The sequence below is a fragment of the Triplophysa rosa genome, linkage group LG2 (genome assembly GCF_024868665.1).
Source record: "Triplophysa rosa linkage group LG2, Trosa_1v2, whole genome shotgun sequence".
In the NCBI taxonomy this organism is placed as follows: Eukaryota; Metazoa; Chordata; class Actinopteri; order Cypriniformes; family Nemacheilidae; genus Triplophysa; species Triplophysa rosa.
Genome location: NC_079891.1, coordinates 5,709,229 through 5,727,802, shown reverse-complemented (window position 1 = coordinate 5,727,802; position 18,574 = coordinate 5,709,229). Strand labels below are relative to the sequence as shown.

Genomic DNA, 18,574 nt, shown 5'->3' with positions numbered 1-18,574 from the left:
TGTATATGTTTGTAAACCAATAAATAAATGTTTGTACATTTTTTTTGGGGGGGGGTGCTTGGTAGTTTGGTTTGAAACATTTTTGTCGAGTTATATTTGTTTTTCGTCGACTAAAATTGTAGTTTAGTCAGAATAAAACGGACTAAAATGAATGATTAATATCCATTTTTATCCAACGTGACTTACGAAATGTCGAACACGTAGCTAAAGTTAAAGGACATTTAAACCAAACGACCATGAGAATAATAATATAAAACTATTTTCGAAAACCTTAAAAGTATAAGATTGTGTTGTTGTCATCTACAGTCAGCTGTGGACTGGTGCCACCTGCTGGAAATCATTGAAACCCCAGGAACTCTTTCTCTTAATCTTATTTTGCTGCCTGCACAATGTTAGTCTCGGTGTGTTTTATGTTACATCTCTTTGGCCAGAGTCTGGGCTTTTATTGTGAAAAGTCATTTTCACCAACATTTTTGTTTAATTCTTAGTAGTGTATATTTTCTCATCTTTTAATTTACCTCTTCCTGGTAAGTATGGTGGTTAAAGTACTTTTTAATGTATTTACGTTTATGCATTTATGGAAAGTAACTTATAGTGCATTTAAGGTGTAATATTATTATCAGTACTGTATGTGTGCTTCCTGGGATGGAACCAACCACCTCTCTACTGCTAACACAACGCTCTGCTACATACATCCTAAGGTGTGGAATATTAATTCAATGTTTTCAAAAAAAAACAATTCACACTTTTTTTTAGTTGCCTTTAAACTCACCTTAATTATGCCCATAACACTCCTGAGAATACAGAGAAAACTTTAGGTAGGTACCTGGGAGTTTTTCATGTTTTGTACTGTTTTGTTTGTGCTTAACCACCATACTCACATACTCAATTTGTGCCAAGCAAAGTCAGTTAAGTCCTGATTTATTGTCCAACTGGGGAAATTTCTTACTTTTTTGAATTGGCAAAAAAATGTTTTTATTTAAAATAAAAGGGCTTTGACCGGCCCTCTGCTCCGGCTCTAAATTGTTTTTATTATTTACACCAATTGGCTTTGACCGGCCCTCTGCTGCTTTTTTAATCAGTTGGCCCCGTGGAAGTGCTAATTCAAGTTACCCCCTCTAACTAATTTAATTTTTAGCATAAATATAAAAAATATATCTGAATTGTGACTTTATTTTCATTTTCAACAAAACATTCCTACCAAAGCATCCTGCAGTTGAGGTCGTTCATCAATTCTGTCATCATTTACTCACCCTCAGATTGTTACAAAACTGTATACATTTCTTTGTTCTGCTGAACACACATGAAGATATCTGGAAGATTGTCAAATCTCACCCCCCATTGACTCACATAGTATTTATTTTCCCTACTATGGCAGTAAATAGTGGGCGAGATCTGACATTCTTCCAAAATTTCTTCCTGTGTTCAGCAAAACAAAGAAATGTATACAGGTTCTGAACAATCTAAGGGTGAGTAAACAATGACAAAATTTTCATTTTTGGATGAAGTGTCCCTTAAAGGCCTTGATTAATTGCCATTTCCTCCAGCAACTCCACAAACATCTTCCGTTCTTTTCATGTAAAATTATCACAATTAATATAATAGAGCTGTAAGCCTTCACACATTAGATTTAAACGACTTTTAAATGATCTCCATTTGACTGTTGTACTATTCATCTACCAAAACGTTACTGCAGGGGAACCTGTTTTTACTCTTTTCATAATTGTTTAGACCGTTGCCCTTAAAACACCAAAAAGTCAGGCTGTTAAAGGGATCATTTACACACACACAAAAATCTGTCATTTATTTACCGTCATGTCATTCTAATGGAGAATTAATGACAACAAAAAAGCAAACAATATTCTTTTCCAGGATTTATAATACCCAAAAACTACACATACTTGGCATCCATGAAATACAAACTCACCAGTCAAGAAATACAGTAAAATGATCCCATCTCCATTTTGGATGCAATAGGCCATTATTTGACATTTCAAATAAACAAAGGAAGATTTGTTAATATAGTGAACATTAGTCTGTTTTTATCCTCTAATAATCTAATATATGTCAATCATTATCCTAATTTATTACTCTGCATGTCCCAGTGGTGTAACTTTGTTCAGACACAAAACTATTACTTGGATTGTACCAGTAGGAGGCACACTTGGGCAATTACTGTGACTCACTTTCTGTCTCACTTTCTCACAAAAAAAGTGCTCTGCCCGATTTATATTAAAAAGGAGAACAGGGAAAACCCACAGGCACAACAGACAAATTCTTATGTAGCCCTTGCATGATTGTTGCAATATATGCAACCTAATCTTTTCCCAGCAGTTCACATACTATTTCAACAGTGCATTCTTGTCATTGGGGGACAAACCATTTCTGGTAAACAAATCTCCCAGTCTCTGTCCTTAACATGCTGACAACCTTTTGACACATGAATCAAATAAAACCCATGCGATACCACACTGACAGCAGACGAGTGTGTAAAAAAACATCCTTTCAAATATTAACATCACTATAAACACTGTTTTGATGAATACAAATTACAAAAAAACCTTTAGCTGTGCTAACCCTCTTTCATAATACCATCTGAAGCATGAAATATGCAACAAACCCATGTGGTTGATGTGAAATGTCAAAACAATCATAGTGGAACATCAGACAAGCGAAGCGAGAAAGACAACATTTTAAATCAGACCGTTTCCGTAAGGCAGTAGATCATTATTCAGAGTTAACAGATCAATAAAAACCTGTGTGTTTACTCTGAACTCTTCCTCTTGAACAAAATAGCAAGTCCTTAATGAGTTCATACACAGTCCTTTACACACTTCTGAGGGAACACACAGTTCAAATCATCTCCTGCTGCTTACACGGTTTACAAATGAATAACATGCTGGATTTTCAAACACACAATATGACCAAATGTTCTTAAGGCTGGAAGTTTTTTCTTGAATTTAAATCACAGGAAACTACACTCATGCATTTCCTGGGGTCGCGCCTGATTAAAACATCCGTGACCAGAAAACGTGCTCCAAATTGCAGTTTGTAAGGAAGGACAGTCCAGCAGGTGATGCAAGCGAAAGGTTGGCTTGGAACAGTTTTGGTTCATCTGTGACCAACCACAAGCTCCAAAAAACAGGCAGTTACATCAAACTCTGAAGCTCTCTCCTTTTCCATCGATGTGTCGAAGGCGCAGGTAGATGTCCGTGCCGATGCCCTGCATCGACTGGATGGCCAAGGAACCTCCCAAGTACTCTGCATATGCTCGAGATGTGGGCAGACCAAAGCCAAACCTGACGATTACAAATGACACCCCGCATTACCCATTATCGCGGTTCAACATGAAAACTCTATGATGGCACGAAAAGCGAGACATGTCATTCATAAAGTAGTTTATTCAATACTCAAATAGTCTATCAAAATCAGATGTGTTGAGTTTCCTGTGTGCTGCACCTGAGAAACACTTTTGGTTACACAGAGCTGCTGCCAATGAGCAGATCCAAAAGGTAAATGGTAAAAGGAAGTCGTCTATGAGGTCGGTAAACATCAAAGCAGTTTGGTCCTCTAAAACTGTGGCTCGAACTGCAACCAAGAGGGGCACTGTGACCCAGTGCTCCAAAGACTTCCAGATCAAACCGGTTAAAACCGGATCTGTACACCCTTTTAGCTACAATACTGAACTTGCGAGAGTCCATGTCATCTCCTGCATGTGCATATCTTTAAAAAGGTGTAAATGTTTTCAACGTGAGAAGGTGAAAAGCTAAAAGGAAAAGTGATCCCAAATTATGTCAATCATTTCCATCAAAATAATGGAGAATTAAATCTTTGCACTACAATCTGTGAATCCTTCCCTAATAAATCAATCTATTCTTTATTTGTGCTTGTGTTACATAGAAAGACAATTCTAGCATCATGGATGTGACATTTTCAGTCAAAACATGAAATACAAACTCTCAGAGAATGTATTTAATGCCAATAAATTGAGCAATGCGTTTATATTTTTCGAAACAGAGTCCAGAAACCAGAAATATCAGTCTATACCTAATGTTTTTTTAAGATGAGGGAAACATACATTGCATTAAATACATGATCTACATTATGGACGTTACAAAAACATAATGGACAGTTATGGAGGTGACAATTCTGAAAGCGACACTTACCCGACCATGGAAAATCAACTCTTTAAAAATAATTTGAATAACACTTTGAAAACTTTAAGAGAGACCTCACATGGGTATTTAAACCAGCAAATGTAGAGTTTTTTTGTATAAACCTACCCATGCATGGGTCCAGACTGAGGACCGCTGTTGGTCAAGTTGTTGAAAAGATTGTTCATGCGGGGATCCTGTGTACTCTGTTCGGCTGTGCTGAAATGATAATCCGTCACCTTATCCAAAATGCTATGAGGAATGCCACCACCACGGTCTGAGATCCTGTAAAATCATTTAAACATCACATTGCATTTAAACCGGGTTCATGTTCAATTGTGCCTAACCCTCAAAAACAGGGCAAAACCGAAACTATTTCTTTTATCTCAAATAACGCTACTGCACCGTGACACCAGCGAATAAAGCTTTAAAAGTGTGTAAACATCAAAATGGAAGATAAATTTACACAGAGAGAGGACTCCGCCTCATCTGACAAATCTACAACACGCCAGACAAACAGTCGTATGGAGAATCCACTGAGCTTCATGCTGTTAACAAGGAGATTTGTTTACAGTAAAACAAACATTGTGCAGATGCCTAAAACCTCTCTCTGTACTAAGCAAATTGACCATTTCACCCACCTGACAGCTGAGTGTGCACTGTGAAATAATGGACTGCACTCTGTATGACAGGGTCTTTGTGTAAATAAGAACTCAAACATCTTCAAGCACTAAAAGTAAACTATAGCTGCTAATGTTTCGAATCTCATCATGTTTGGAATCGGAGCATGAAACTCATTTTAAAGGCGGCTGACACAGTAAAAAGATGTCGTCACGTTTTTTCGCTTCTTTGCCAAAGGAGATAACGTATTTACAAAACACGTTTGTCCATTTAGGGATACTGTAGAAACATGGCGGTGCAATTTGAATGGATTTTGATTGACCGTCAATGTTTTACTTGTGTTTGGTGTACACACAAGTACTACACAAGAGTAGTTTACTTGTGTTTCCATTCTTTTAAAAGTAGAAAGATTTTGAAAACTTTATTTTTACAGTTATTCTTAGTACAAATGGGCCTAAAAGGGACAGTTCACCCAAAAATTAAAATTCTTTCATCATTTACTCACCCTCATATAATTTCATACCTGTATAAATGACTTTGTTCTGATGAACACAGAGAAAGATATTTTGAAGAATGTTAGTAATTTCCAGTTCTGGGACATCCATTTAACAAACCTAATACGACGCAAACGTGTTTCAGTCTAAACAGTCAAATCTACATGTAACTTTTTTGCCAGTTGGTTTGAAATGTGTCTGTGTGTTTTAATGTATGATGCAGCATTTTGCTGACCTCCCTCTGAAACCTCATATCTCCATAATTTCGTGATTTTTTTGCCATAAATCATTATATTAGTCACTCTTCATGTTTTTCACTGGGTTTTGTAAAACAGTAAACCTAAACAGTAAAAAGTATTCTAAAGTGCTTTTCAAGTTTGACAAAATGTGACCCTGGACAACAAAACCAGTCTTATGGGTCAATTTTTCGAAATTGAGATTTTTACATAATCTGAAAGCTGAATAAATAAACTTGCTATAGCTATACGAGTTGTTAGAATAGTACAATATCTGGCTGAGATACAACCGTTTAAAACTCTGGAATCTGAGAGCGCAAAAAAATCTAAATATTGAGAAAATTGCCTTTGAAGTTGTTAATCAGGGTCACTGTGGCAGACCATCCACTCACAAAAATAAAGTTTTTATATATTTAAGGTAGGAAATTTACAAAATATCTTCATGGAACATGATCTTTACTTAATATCCTAATGATTTTTGGCATAAAAGAAAAATCAATAATTTTGACCCACACAATGTATTTTTGTCTTTTACTAAAAATGTTCCCGTGCTACTTAAGACTGGTTTTGTGATCCAGGGTCACAAATATGTAATCATTCAAAATCTGATCAATCCAATAACTTCATAAATTCTGTCCAAAATAACAGATCTAGCAACCGTCTGAAAGCAATATCTCTACATTTAATAAATTCAGTGATGGCATAGATGTGATCATTACAACACCAGCCATCAGAATAAAAAAAATCAAGAGTGCAGCAATGTACGTTTACACGATGAAAAACGGAAAAATTGTCCTTTCACGTAAACGCGACAGCGTTATCAAAACGATCAGCACTTACATGGATCTAGGAAAACGAGTAAAAATGCATGCCGGGCCAGTGGATGGCGCTGTTGCGCTATAAAGAAACCCTATGTGCCTGTGCACATACGCATACCATTTTTAAGCTAAAAGCGCTTTTAATACACTTTGTCGGCGTGTATGTGCGTTTAAAGTTTGTGTAGATAAATACTATGTCTCAGCTGGTTGTAGTGGTGCAGTAAATATACTTTTTGCGTGAGAAATGATAATGGGTAACGTTATGTCACGCAGCACAACCAAGCAGCGTGGAGGCCGCCATTGTTTGGGGAATACTCGCGCATACAGACCTACAGACTGAACGCAAAAGTTTGCGTTTTCAGTCCCCCAAAACGCTATTGTCATGTAAATGAACAGCCAAGCATAAAATGTTTTCAGTTATTAGTTGAAAACGGTCTCGTTTAAACGGCCTCCAAGTGCTCCTGTTTAATGCAGTCAATGCATCGACAAACAGACTCACCTGATGACGAAGTCTGTGTCATTGTTGGCGATGGTGACCACCACATCTGGCACATTGTAAGGGGTGTCCAAGTGACTCTCCATAGTGGCCCTGTTAAGAACCAGAAAACATTTGATTAGAAATGTCAATCAATTCAACACAAAATAAAGAAGCGGTGACCTGATCTCCCACCAGGAACACACTGTTCTCATCTGACCAACTCAAGGCGTCTACCACCAGTCTAAATACAAAAAGAACAGCAGTGAATCAAATTAATTTTTTTTCAAATTCAATACCAGCTCTGTTTGTTTAGGCTGCATCTGTCCCATGGAGTCGATTACAACAGAAAATCATTCCCGCCCGTTCATCAGTTGAACAAATATTTGTAGATCTTACTATAAAAAAATGTCTTCGTAAAAATATATGACCTAGTTCAGTCATGAAATTCTGGAGATTCCAGCGGAGTTGAAAATTTTGCATTCCATCAGCCAATCAGCTTGCACATCAGCATTACTCAAACCGACTGGTTTTCAGATAATTCATTCCTCGATCTCTACATTTACATAGTCTTAGTAGCATGCTATGAAAACTAACAATTACCCACCTCCATCCCCAAGCTCCACGTGTCTAGATCTGTTTGAGCAATATTGTGCCTAACATTGCAGCAGCATTCACTCGCATTCTCACTGCAGCATGTGTGTATTATCAGTAGCAAGATTTCATTTTTTCGTGAATCAGCGATTTGTTTATGAATCTATCTATCTATCTATCTATCTATCTATCTATCTATCTATCTATCTATCTATCTATCTATCTATCTATCTATCTATCTATCTATCTATCTATCTATCTATCTATCTATCTATCTATCTATCTATCTATCTATCTCTCTGTCTGTCTGTCTGTCTGTCTGTCTGTCTGTCTGTCTGTCTGTCTGTCTGTCTGTCTGTCTGTCTGTCTGTCTGTCTGTCTGTCTGTGTTCATAATAACCAGTCAAGCCACTGCAAAGTAAAATAAAATAAAATCAGATCAGGGAAAATAAATGTATTATACAAAACTCATAACGTCAGCTTTATTCTGGTGATGGATGCAATACATTCATTTCGTGTGCTTGATGGTTTGGTGTCAAGTTATTAAACAACCCTTAATACATCTTGCCCATTGTTGGCACGCCCTCAACAATCTCACACAACCAGGAAAGGAAAGCCAATAATGTATTTTTCCTGTTGTGGTTATGACACTATGGAAAGGCCTTCATGCACTGACAGATGGACAAAATTACACACATATCTGGGTCAAAGTTGATACAGCAACACTCGCAATAACATTAACTGGGATTGGTTTACTGCTGTCTGTATGACCTTTATGATATAAAACTACCAATGGTTTAAACGTTACAAACCATCACACCGAGATGAAAAAGTTAAGATATCATATTAAAAGAGGTGCGTCTTGTGCATTTTTAAACTGAACTGTATATGTCTGGACAGTTACCTCATGGCGTTCTTAAGCAGCTCGGGCAGAATGTAATCCAAAGGCAGAGGAATGAAGGGAAAGCGGGCCGCCACATGACCGTTGATTCGCACCCGTGGAGAGTTCCCATACTGATGCTCACAAAGCCGCCTTCGAAAACAGAGAAATACGAGACACATTTTATACTCGTATACAATCCAGTACCTCAAAGATGACGTATTTTTGTAGGCTCACCCGGAAGTAAGCGCCACGCTTGCTCCCTCGACCGAAAGCCTATGCATTTTTCCCATAGACTTTTGGAAGATCGCAAAAGATAAGCTCTGTGATTAACAAAGGTTTATGATGTTTACACGTTTTGTCTATCAAGATAATCTTTAGAAATTAACACAACATGTGTTACTTTTGAAGCCAAAATACAATCGGCAGAAGTAGGGATGTAACGATTCACCGTGAGCCGGTTGAAAATCGGTTATAATGAGTGACGATTCAAATCGGTTGAGGTGTGAACTGAATCGCAATACATTTTTTGAACAGCAGGGGCCGCTATTTTCACTGCAAATCTAAACGTGGACATGCTGATATTTCTTAAATGCAAAAAATCCAAGAAAAGCTCAGACAGTATTAGTTTGTTTATATTAAAGAGACTTTCTATTATTAATTTGTTATAAAATTGCAGTTTAGTTTTGTTATTTGAAATAAAACATTATTTTATTACACAAAGAAACGTGAAGCATTTAAGAAATAATGCAAGGGAAGTTGTTCATTTCTAATTTGTTTCAACTCATTTTGTAAAAATAAATCGTGAGTAAATCGTGAATAAATCTCATCGTGAGATCAGAATCGTGACTCGCATCGCATCGTGAGCTGAGTGAATCGTTACATCCCTAGGCAGAAGTAAAAAGCTAACACGTTGCTATAAACAAACTACACTTAAGGTCGCTCGATATCAACGTCACCACCACCAAGCCTCCGACAACTCTTTCAAACTTTATTAAAGATGTGTCCACTGGTAATTAATTACTCCGTGAACGAATCCGCATCTACGTTTTAAGAGATCTCTGCCCATGTTGCATTATTTGTGAGCTTTATATGCATGATGACGTCTAACGTCCCCGCCAAAGGAAGTAGTCGCTTTTAGCAACCGCCGTTTTTAAGACACAATAAGGCTTCAAAAAATCCAAGTGGGTTATAATTGGTGTGTTTTATGTCATAGAATAAAACATGAAAATATTTAGAGGTTTTGTTTACCACAGACCTTTTTTCGGCCGATTTACCAAAAACCCATTAAAAAAAACATAGACTTTGGAGCGATGGAACCGGAAGTCCTACAATGCTAACTCGCTTCTGCGTTTTGCATTCAAAAATATGTCATCTCGTCAGCTCCCCATAGATATAAAAATATTATGAATAAAATGATTGGAATTCATAGAATTGGGATTCACATAGCACCCACAAAACTCTTCTATTTTCTTTACTAAAACTCTTACACTTCATATTTTCACACTGGCCATTTTCTCAATGCACTTTATAAGATATCCTGGAGTGTTTTTTTTGTGGTATTAAGAAAATCCTTTATATTCTGGACAGCGGTTGGCTGCTGCTTCTTAACTATGCGTTCCAACTTGGCAATTTTCCAAATTTGGTACCGAAACTTATGAATGGGCACAATTTAGATTCATCTACAGAACTACAGCATTTAAACATACGCCTCTAAACGGTTATTCAGTCAAGTGTGCAAAACATTTGAAAGGTTGTGTTCACAATCACACGCACCAAAAGAAAATGTGCAGTGTAATGAATAAACAGAATTAGATTTCCAGACTTGCTATGGGCTGCTGAAACGGTTATTCATTACGTTTAAAGCCATTTTATAAATAATTTGACACCAGTTAATTAGAGTGTCTCGTTTTCATCCAACCATGTTCATATTACCGAGGCCCAACAAAAGCCTCTGTAGACGGCAGACTTTGATCATGCATCTGTGAAGTAAAAAAAGACAGTTCTGCTGAAGCAGCTTGTTACCCACGAGGCCATACAGAGGTAAAACTGAAAGTTTTACATGTAAAAGTAAACACTGGGATCAAAATGTTCCTCAATTACACAAGTCTGACCTTACTGTGAAGAAGTAGAGCATTTTACAGTATATAAAGTCTTCTCAATCCTCTATGAACACATGCACCAGCCCCATATATTTCGCTTTTTTCGCAATCATCTTTTAATAACAAATTAGTAAAATAAGGAGAAAGCTGACCCAAGATCAGAGTAAGAATTGAGATACTCTGTGCATATGAACACCATAAGTGGTATAAAAGAAAAGCTAGAAAACATACTGCAGTAGTGTAAGAGACAGAGAAGACTCAATAATTCACGAGTGTTTAACAAATGCACATTCCTCAAGGGCTCAGGCATGAATCTGTGACCTGATTACTATCACAAAGGCTTTACAGAGACAGAAATCTCAGACAAAAGACATTCAATGAGATATTACTAATAATAAAGACCAAAATGATGGGGTAATGCAGTTGAGATTTGTAGTCAAAATCTGTCCAGCCAATCATTTCTCTTACAACAAGACCTGTCGTGACTTCCTCTTGTCTGTAGTCTGAGGTTGTTTTTTTAAGATCAGTCAACGCAAGGGGTTATTTGTGAGGTGGGGTTTGTTCAACAACACACAATAAATGTGTTTGACTTTTGGCACAGACCCTGCACCAGAAACTGCAAAACTGATAATATTCGATCTTTTGAATTATTTTTGGATGCGTATTTTTGTGACGTGAATGCTATTCCACAGTAGCAAACCATTCACAAACAATTACACATGTCATTCGCTGCAAATCATTCCTAAAGACAAACAAATCCCAACTGTTTACACATTAAAATCATGTAGCTCATGAGATAAATACACGTTTTGCTCCCGCAAAGCAAAGGTTAGACACAAGTTGTACACTTATCTTGGTAAATCGCAAACAAATGAATAATCTGGGCTTTGACCTTTATCCTGGCCAAACACACACAAACTGCCTTGAGCAAAACTGAATTTCCTGATGAAGCCAATCAACCTTTTCAAAGACACCTTAAAATAATCTTGAGCACTCACATATGCAAACAGAAGGCAGGATGCGAGGCAGATGGCAAACAAATACTCACCGAGCAAAATCCACCCACTTCTCGATGATCTTTTTCGGTGAAAGGCGTCGGCATATGATCCCAACAAAGTCAGGCTGAAATAGTGAATAGCACGTTTTGTTAAGAAATATTACCATGCATATAGATTCATGCACAAAGATAGTGGTTTCTTGTTGAAAATCTGACTGTTCAAAATATTTTTAATAAAGAAGTACAATGAAATTACATCCATTAGCATTTATTACAAAAAAAATTACAGTCTCGTATTGTGTGCATTCAGGCAACGAAAACATACAAAATATTCTTTAGGTGTCTTTAACCAATTACAACACACTGGTTTAACCTCAGTGGGTTCACAGAGGTGTGACTTTATATATAACCTTTATATTTATATTGCGTGTGAGTCATAGGAGAATATTGGTGGCCCACTTGGCTGTCTGTACGAGACGCTTATGTCACTGGGCTCAAGTCAAGGTTAGAAGACTGCATTGCTATCATTCTAGTGAGGTCCACGTGTTCATGGGTATGTTAAAAGGGTACTGCAAAATCTCCTAGTAGGACGAAAGGTCTTTGCACATACAGACCGAAATTTTCGTATGCGTTTTTCGTATTTGGCTCTCGTTTGTACGGTGTCTCTGAATTGTTAAAAAAAGGCCACTCAAAATGCTCGACGGATGCGAAAAACGCAGAAAATCGAACCCGAAAATATCGGAGGCAGTGTGTAAATGTGATTGACACAAAGTGAGGTCGTATTTATTTTTTAACGTGCGGAAATTTCGAACGCAAATTTCAGACTCAATGTGCAATGGGCTTAAGTCTTCAAAACTCTTCAAAAGCACACCTTCTGTGTGGCTTACAACTGCAACCCATTTAAAAGATCCACATCTTTAATTATTGGAAACATTTCCAAAGAATACCAATGAAAAAAAGAGCAAAAGCAAAGTGCCAGAGACGTACGTTATCCTCATGCAGGGCGATGTGGTGTGTGGCCAGCATGCGGATGCCAAGACGAGACGTCAGCGTTGTATCCAAGAAATTACGAACCAGAGTCTCATCCTAAACAAAGAAAACAAAAACAACCCAGTGAGGTTACAGCTGATGTGTACACAGCTGATGAATACAGCATTGTTTTAACAATTCAAAGGTCATGGGTTCGAAACCAACAGATACTGATAAATAACGCACAAATTGAATGAGCTGCAAGTCACTTTGGATAAAAGCATCTGACTTCAGATTAAAACATAAAAAATGTATTAAACATGAATTATAACTGGACAATGGCACAAGAACTAAAAACTACAATTATACATTTTTTAAAGATATAAAAGAGGTTTCTTAGAGCAAGGTTAGGTTCACTAGGGTACTTGGAATCTTACCAGAATGTGTTTACGACATTCCCTGAATCCCTCAGCTAACATGGTGACGACATCTTTGTGGTCGTCAAGAAGCAGTTTAACAAGCTTACTATACCGAGCTTCAGTCTCCTGGTCTTTTATCTGAAGAGAAAAACAACAGTAAGCCAAAAAGTTCATATTTGACTTTCATACAGTACAGTAAGGCAGACATAAATCATTTTGGTGAACTAAATCATTCTACGGCAAATTACCAAGAAACTGAAGCAAGAGCAAAAACTCATATCAGCAGTGATCAGCTACATCAAACAGCAGATATTACGAAATACCAGAATTTTACATTTTGCTCGGAAACAAAACAGAAATGAAACTCATGTGAGCTGTACACTGACTGTACTCATGAGCCAACACTTCACACAGTCAGTCAACAAAGCATTACATGTCCTTCTTAACAGGTGCTACCGCCACACATTCTTCTAAAGATGCTGGATTGGTGAAAGCTCATAGGACTATCTCTTTAGAGAAGAAATTACGTGATAGTGGATGTTGTGCATGAATTAATACAGAGAAGTCTATACTCACGGCTGGGAAGTCACTCAGCATGTGGTAGGCTCTGATATACAGCTCGTGCTGGGCAAAGAGAAAAACAAAGAATGGGGTTAATACAGGGGTGACAAATCTGCTCTGGTGCCGTTCCGAGAAGCACAGCTCCCAGAAATCTGTGTGCCTCATCACTTTCCCTGAATCCCATGCCAGGCCCCTTCAAGAACACATGGCTTACATTCCTTATGGATTCTAGGAACTAATGCCAAAAAGAGAAAAGGGTGATTGGCATACCCCTACATGTGCTGAAATTATTTATCATCAGCCTTATAAATTTAATTCAAAGATGTAGGACTCTATTATACACTTGGCCCAATGCAGCGCCAGGCGCGACGCAAGTGTATTTTGCTAGTTTCAGCTCGACGCAGTTTTCATTTCACATCCTGCGCAATGTTGTTTAAATAGCAAATGCATTTGCGCCCATTTGTGCGGCCATGGGCGAGCCGGTCAGAAACAAGGTGTTCAGGCGCATTGTTGGCGCGTTGCTGTTTTGAGGCAACTGAAACAGACTGCGCCATTGACCGACTGCAACCTGGTCTAAAGTCAACGGCGCAATATTTTTTTGTTATAGAACGCGTTAGTAATATGCACCTATAGACGGGTACATAGCGCACGTACATTCTGCTTATTACACACAGAGGAATGCGCAGCAGCACACAAACACGCCAAATATAAAAAATAAGTGAATTACAATGTAAAAGATTATTATTGTGCATATAAAGATAAAAAATCTAGCTTGTCCTGTAGACGGTCTGCTTGCACGCTTTAACCTCATGCACGAGCAGATGCGCTTCCTTTCTGGAGAATCGTCCAGTCTTTGCTCTTGCAAATTCCGCCGTGTAAATAGCGAATCTGCCATGGCGCGAGCGCAATTGGCTCTTAAAGGGTTTGGTTTACGGCACGTTTTGCTCAAAACACACCCATGACTCATTAAGAGAATAGGGACAACCCTTTTAGACCATGCGCCTGGCGCACCTACCATTTTGCCGTCCATAAACTAGCAAAAGTGGATTCAGACACACCCTAAGTGCACTTGCGCCTTGCGCTTTAGACCATGTGCTTAGATAGTTAAAATAGGGCCCTTATTATACAAGAAAATAAAATGCCTGATAACATTATAAAGTTTATATAAAGTACAATGCATGATAGATAAGTTGTGATGGCACAGCAGTTACAGAATACATTTTACAGAACATGTTCTGATGGGAACTACCATAGTCATTGTCCCTCAAAGAACAAGAACAACATGAGACAGATGTGGGTAAAAGTTCACAAGAGGAGAATAACAGAAGGACGAAAACAGGCTGAGAGGGGGAGGGACTATACACCCTCCCTCCCTTCTTTTTTTTTGCTTTCATTTTGCCCATCCGTGTACTGACACAGACTATAACTGTTTGTTTTGAAGGAAGGAATAAAAGAAACAGAAAGAGAAATAACTTATGGTTTACCACATACACCAGCAGTCAAAGGTTTAAACACACTTTTGTGTTCTCAGGAACTTGAAAACCAGGTTTGTTGAAATGATTTAAATAAGTTTGTACAATTATTATTAGTATTAGAGGCAAAACAATACCGGTATTATTGTGATATTAAGAACCATAATTATTGAAAATGTGTTAATACTACACATTTGATAATATCACAAATTATTCCGCACCCTTTTAAAGGACCATTGTGTAATTGTAGTGTATGTACATAAAAATAGCTCATTCTAAGGTAATAAAAACATAACGCTTCATTATGCAAGACCTTTATACACCTCTGAAAACATAGTTATATATTATATTTTATTTCTGTAAATAGATCCTCAAAAAAATGACACACTGGATCTTTAAGAACCTCAATAGTCACAAACTCTCTCTCCGCCTATGTACACTTATATTTTGAGTGTGATTCACTGACCAGAAAAAGTAAACAAAAATTATTATTATTATGAATTCGACAGCGCACTATTTATTTTTTAAACATTTTTATAGACATTGTGGTAACATCGTTACCGTGACTTCTTTTGGCTACATAATCGTGCGGTCAAAAACTGATAGTTTGACAGCCCTGGTCTAGCATATCTCCACACTTTTGTTAGTTTACTATTTTCCAAAATTGTGGTTAATATTAGGGTACTAAAAAGATAGAGTATGTGTGTCCATACTTTTTATTGGTAGAGTAGGAGTCAAGTGAGAATATTACAAAGATCAGAGATACATCTTTGTTTAGAATATGAAGAGTGTGGTTCCAAAAACAGATTAACTCAGTTTTTTAAAAAATTCAAAAATCATGTTTTTATTGTGTTAGTTAGCTGTATTTTTTTAGTTATTATGGCTTAAATCAAAACAAACCAACTGAAGTTTGATTGATATTAATTGGCATGCACAATTAAAAAAAAACATGATTTTTGATTTTTTTTAAAACGGAGTTCTCATTTTGGAACCAAACTCTTCATATGCACTATAAATGAAATGTGAGAACAGCTGTCGAGGGACTTACTAAGCATGTTCAGTTTACAGTCAATAAGAAAAGCGGTACAGTAGCACAATGGGTATGCATGGTGACATCATTAATAATCACAAATGAGAGTTGCAGATTATTATGTATATTGGAACACACTGAATATGCCTAACTGAACCACTTAACCAGAGTGAATTGTCCTCTAAAGGCGTGCGTACACTGTGCGATTTTTGCTGTCGTATGAGCTCGCAGGTGATTTTTTTCCAATCGCGAGGAAATCGTTGATGTTCGTATTGTCACGGCTCGTATCTTGTGCGAGGAATTACGAGCCGAGCGCCTCCACTTCCCGACCATTTTTAAACATGTCGAAGAAGTTCGGGAGCTATCGGATTGAAACCGTGACATGTACGCTGTTGAACAAGCCGATTTGTTGATCTATCTGAAATCGACCAATCAGGAGTAACTATTTGCACAAACTTGCTGACTCCATGTTTTTGGCACGGAACTTTGCGCGATTGCTTGGGAAATCGGCAGGTCGTACAATCGTGTCATGTACCACTGCCTCCGCTCACTTCTCAGTTTTTACTCACTCGTGAGCTGTGCGTGGACATACGGTCTTCCGACCATCAGAATTCGCACCGTGTACGCCCGGCTTAAGAGTATCAGAAGTGGAACTTAACTAAGAAAGACACTTGTACAAGTGAGTGTTACACAACCCCATAAACTAAAGATAACAAAGAGATCCACATGAGGGAAGCAGAACTCACAACTTGGAGGACGGTTGGGTTGCAGCCGATAATGAAAGGCAGACTCCGGAAACCCTTGATGCGATGAGCGATGCGGACAGGTAGCTCTTTGTGTAGGTACTTGGCACTGCTCTGCATTACAAAAATTATACACGGATACATTAGAATGGAAAATTAACTATGAACTTTTCTAGAATGTTGCGATGCAGATGCAAAGCAGAACTGACAAACAGCATGAAAACACAGTTTAAAAGGCTGGTCTGGGAATCTGAGATTGTCAGAAGTGTGTTCTCACCAAAATATGTTGACCATCAGGAGATTTCCCTACGTACAACATAGTGGCCGGCGTCAGTCTGACGGAAGGCTGTGAAAAGATCAACAACGCTGAAATCACCATATGCATTTCAATGTATGTAAAGAAGCAGTATGCGCATTCTGCATTACATCTATTTTTGCTCCAAGGATGTTAGAAAATTATTGTATTTTAGGTGTACTATTTCTTAAAATTGGTTCAATTATGACATTGTGCACAGTGAACTTCTTTAGGACAGAGGGAGCAGCTGTAATTTGGTTTTGTTGAGTCACTGAAGAAGCTCCTATGAGATGCTCAAAATAGGACTAGTTACATAAGGATACTGTGCACATGCTTGTTTAGACATGGCATGACGACACACAAAATGAGAGCTGGTAACTACACTATACCTGGTGAAATTTACATTTTGAATCTATAACTGTGACACACAGTTGAACACTGAATGGTTGGGGCTGTCCTGAAGTCTGGCGTCCTTGGTTTGACCCGAGTGTGTGCAGACCTCGTGCTGCTGACACCTAATACTTGGAGTTTGTCTGGGCATAATGCAAGTCCAAACCAAGACAGATGACACATACAGGCCATTGTGTAGAGAGATACTGGGAGATGTTTCAGTACAAAGTAATAATCAACATTTTCTCCAAAGCCCATTATATAGGCTTTAGGAGAGAATTTGTCAGAACCCCCATTCCCAATTTCTTAAAATGAACAAAAACGGAGGCGGTTGTGTTATAAAGTTCCTTAATCTATCTATGAACATCTTTAGCTGGATGCTAACGTTAGCATCAGCCTATTTCTATATGCTTTAAGTTTATGGTGAAGGATTAAGTTATTTAAATTTATAAAGGATAACGTTACATTTGCGACAGCAATTACTACACATTTACTGTACATCCACACACATTTGTCGACCAAAGCCATCTTATGTCAGGAGGCTGAATTTGCCCACTGGCATGACATCTTATTCCAATAGTAAGGTAAAAAGTGCTAACGTACACAATACACAATACAAAAGACTGAATTGTGGTCAGTTCTGGAATTTTTTGATGACCACGAGACGATTCACATCATTGATGGAAACCAAAGCATGTTATTGACCGCAGTGGACAACAATACACACAGGGACGTGTATTTGACGCATTTAATGGTAAAACAATGATCACCGACCTTCTCGGCAGATACATCGATGGCAGATTGATTGTAAAATGACGTAACGGTTTTGGACCTCTCCCGAGCCAGTTCGGAGTAACTGGACATAGACGATGTCGATCGAAGCCTTTTGTTAATGTTGTATTCTCCGGACGACAGCGGAGCGACTGCTTTGGTTGACGGGAACAGAAAGAGCCTGGTCATGATCATCCTGGATCCGCCGCTGCCCAGCAACTCCATGGCCTGGCCTGTCACACGTCCGCGCATTGTTGCACTTAACCAACGTATACACCCTAAATAACAAAGATATAAACTCCCTTCACTGGTTTAATTCAACCATTCGTCTACCTCGCTATCTAAGCGCGTGATCTTGCTCGTGCACAAAGGCACGTCTCTGGCACCATTGCATCGCTAGACGTAAAACACGGACGGGATGAAAACAGTGCGCACTGATCTCTTGTGGCGTTTATGAGAAGATACGTGTGATCAGCCAATCAGCGACCAGAAGGGGTGGGGCTTGCGGGCCAGCAGCGACGGAAATCCAACGAGTCACGACGCAGCAAGGACAA

The 18,574-nt window shown here is 38.2% G+C and overlaps 1 protein-coding gene across 1 annotated transcript; it reads right to left on the bottom strand.

Moving 5' to 3' along the window:
- Window positions 1-1,785: 1,785 nt before the first annotated feature.
- Window positions 1,786-18,469, bottom strand: bckdk (branched chain ketoacid dehydrogenase kinase). The gene is made up of 11 exons (XM_057350913.1): window positions 18,024-18,469; window positions 16,842-16,910; window positions 16,568-16,678; window positions 13,335-13,382; window positions 12,777-12,896; window positions 12,358-12,456; window positions 11,422-11,495; window positions 8,296-8,424; window positions 6,823-6,912; window positions 4,284-4,439; window positions 1,786-3,299 (listed from the first exon to the last, which is right to left on the bottom strand). The coding sequence occupies exons 1-11, from the start codon at window positions 18,270-18,272 to the stop codon at window positions 3,155-3,157; spliced, it is 1,290 nt and encodes a 429-aa protein (XP_057206896.1). The 5' UTR covers window positions 18,273-18,469; the 3' UTR covers window positions 1,786-3,154.
- Window positions 18,470-18,574: the final 105 nt, after the last annotated feature.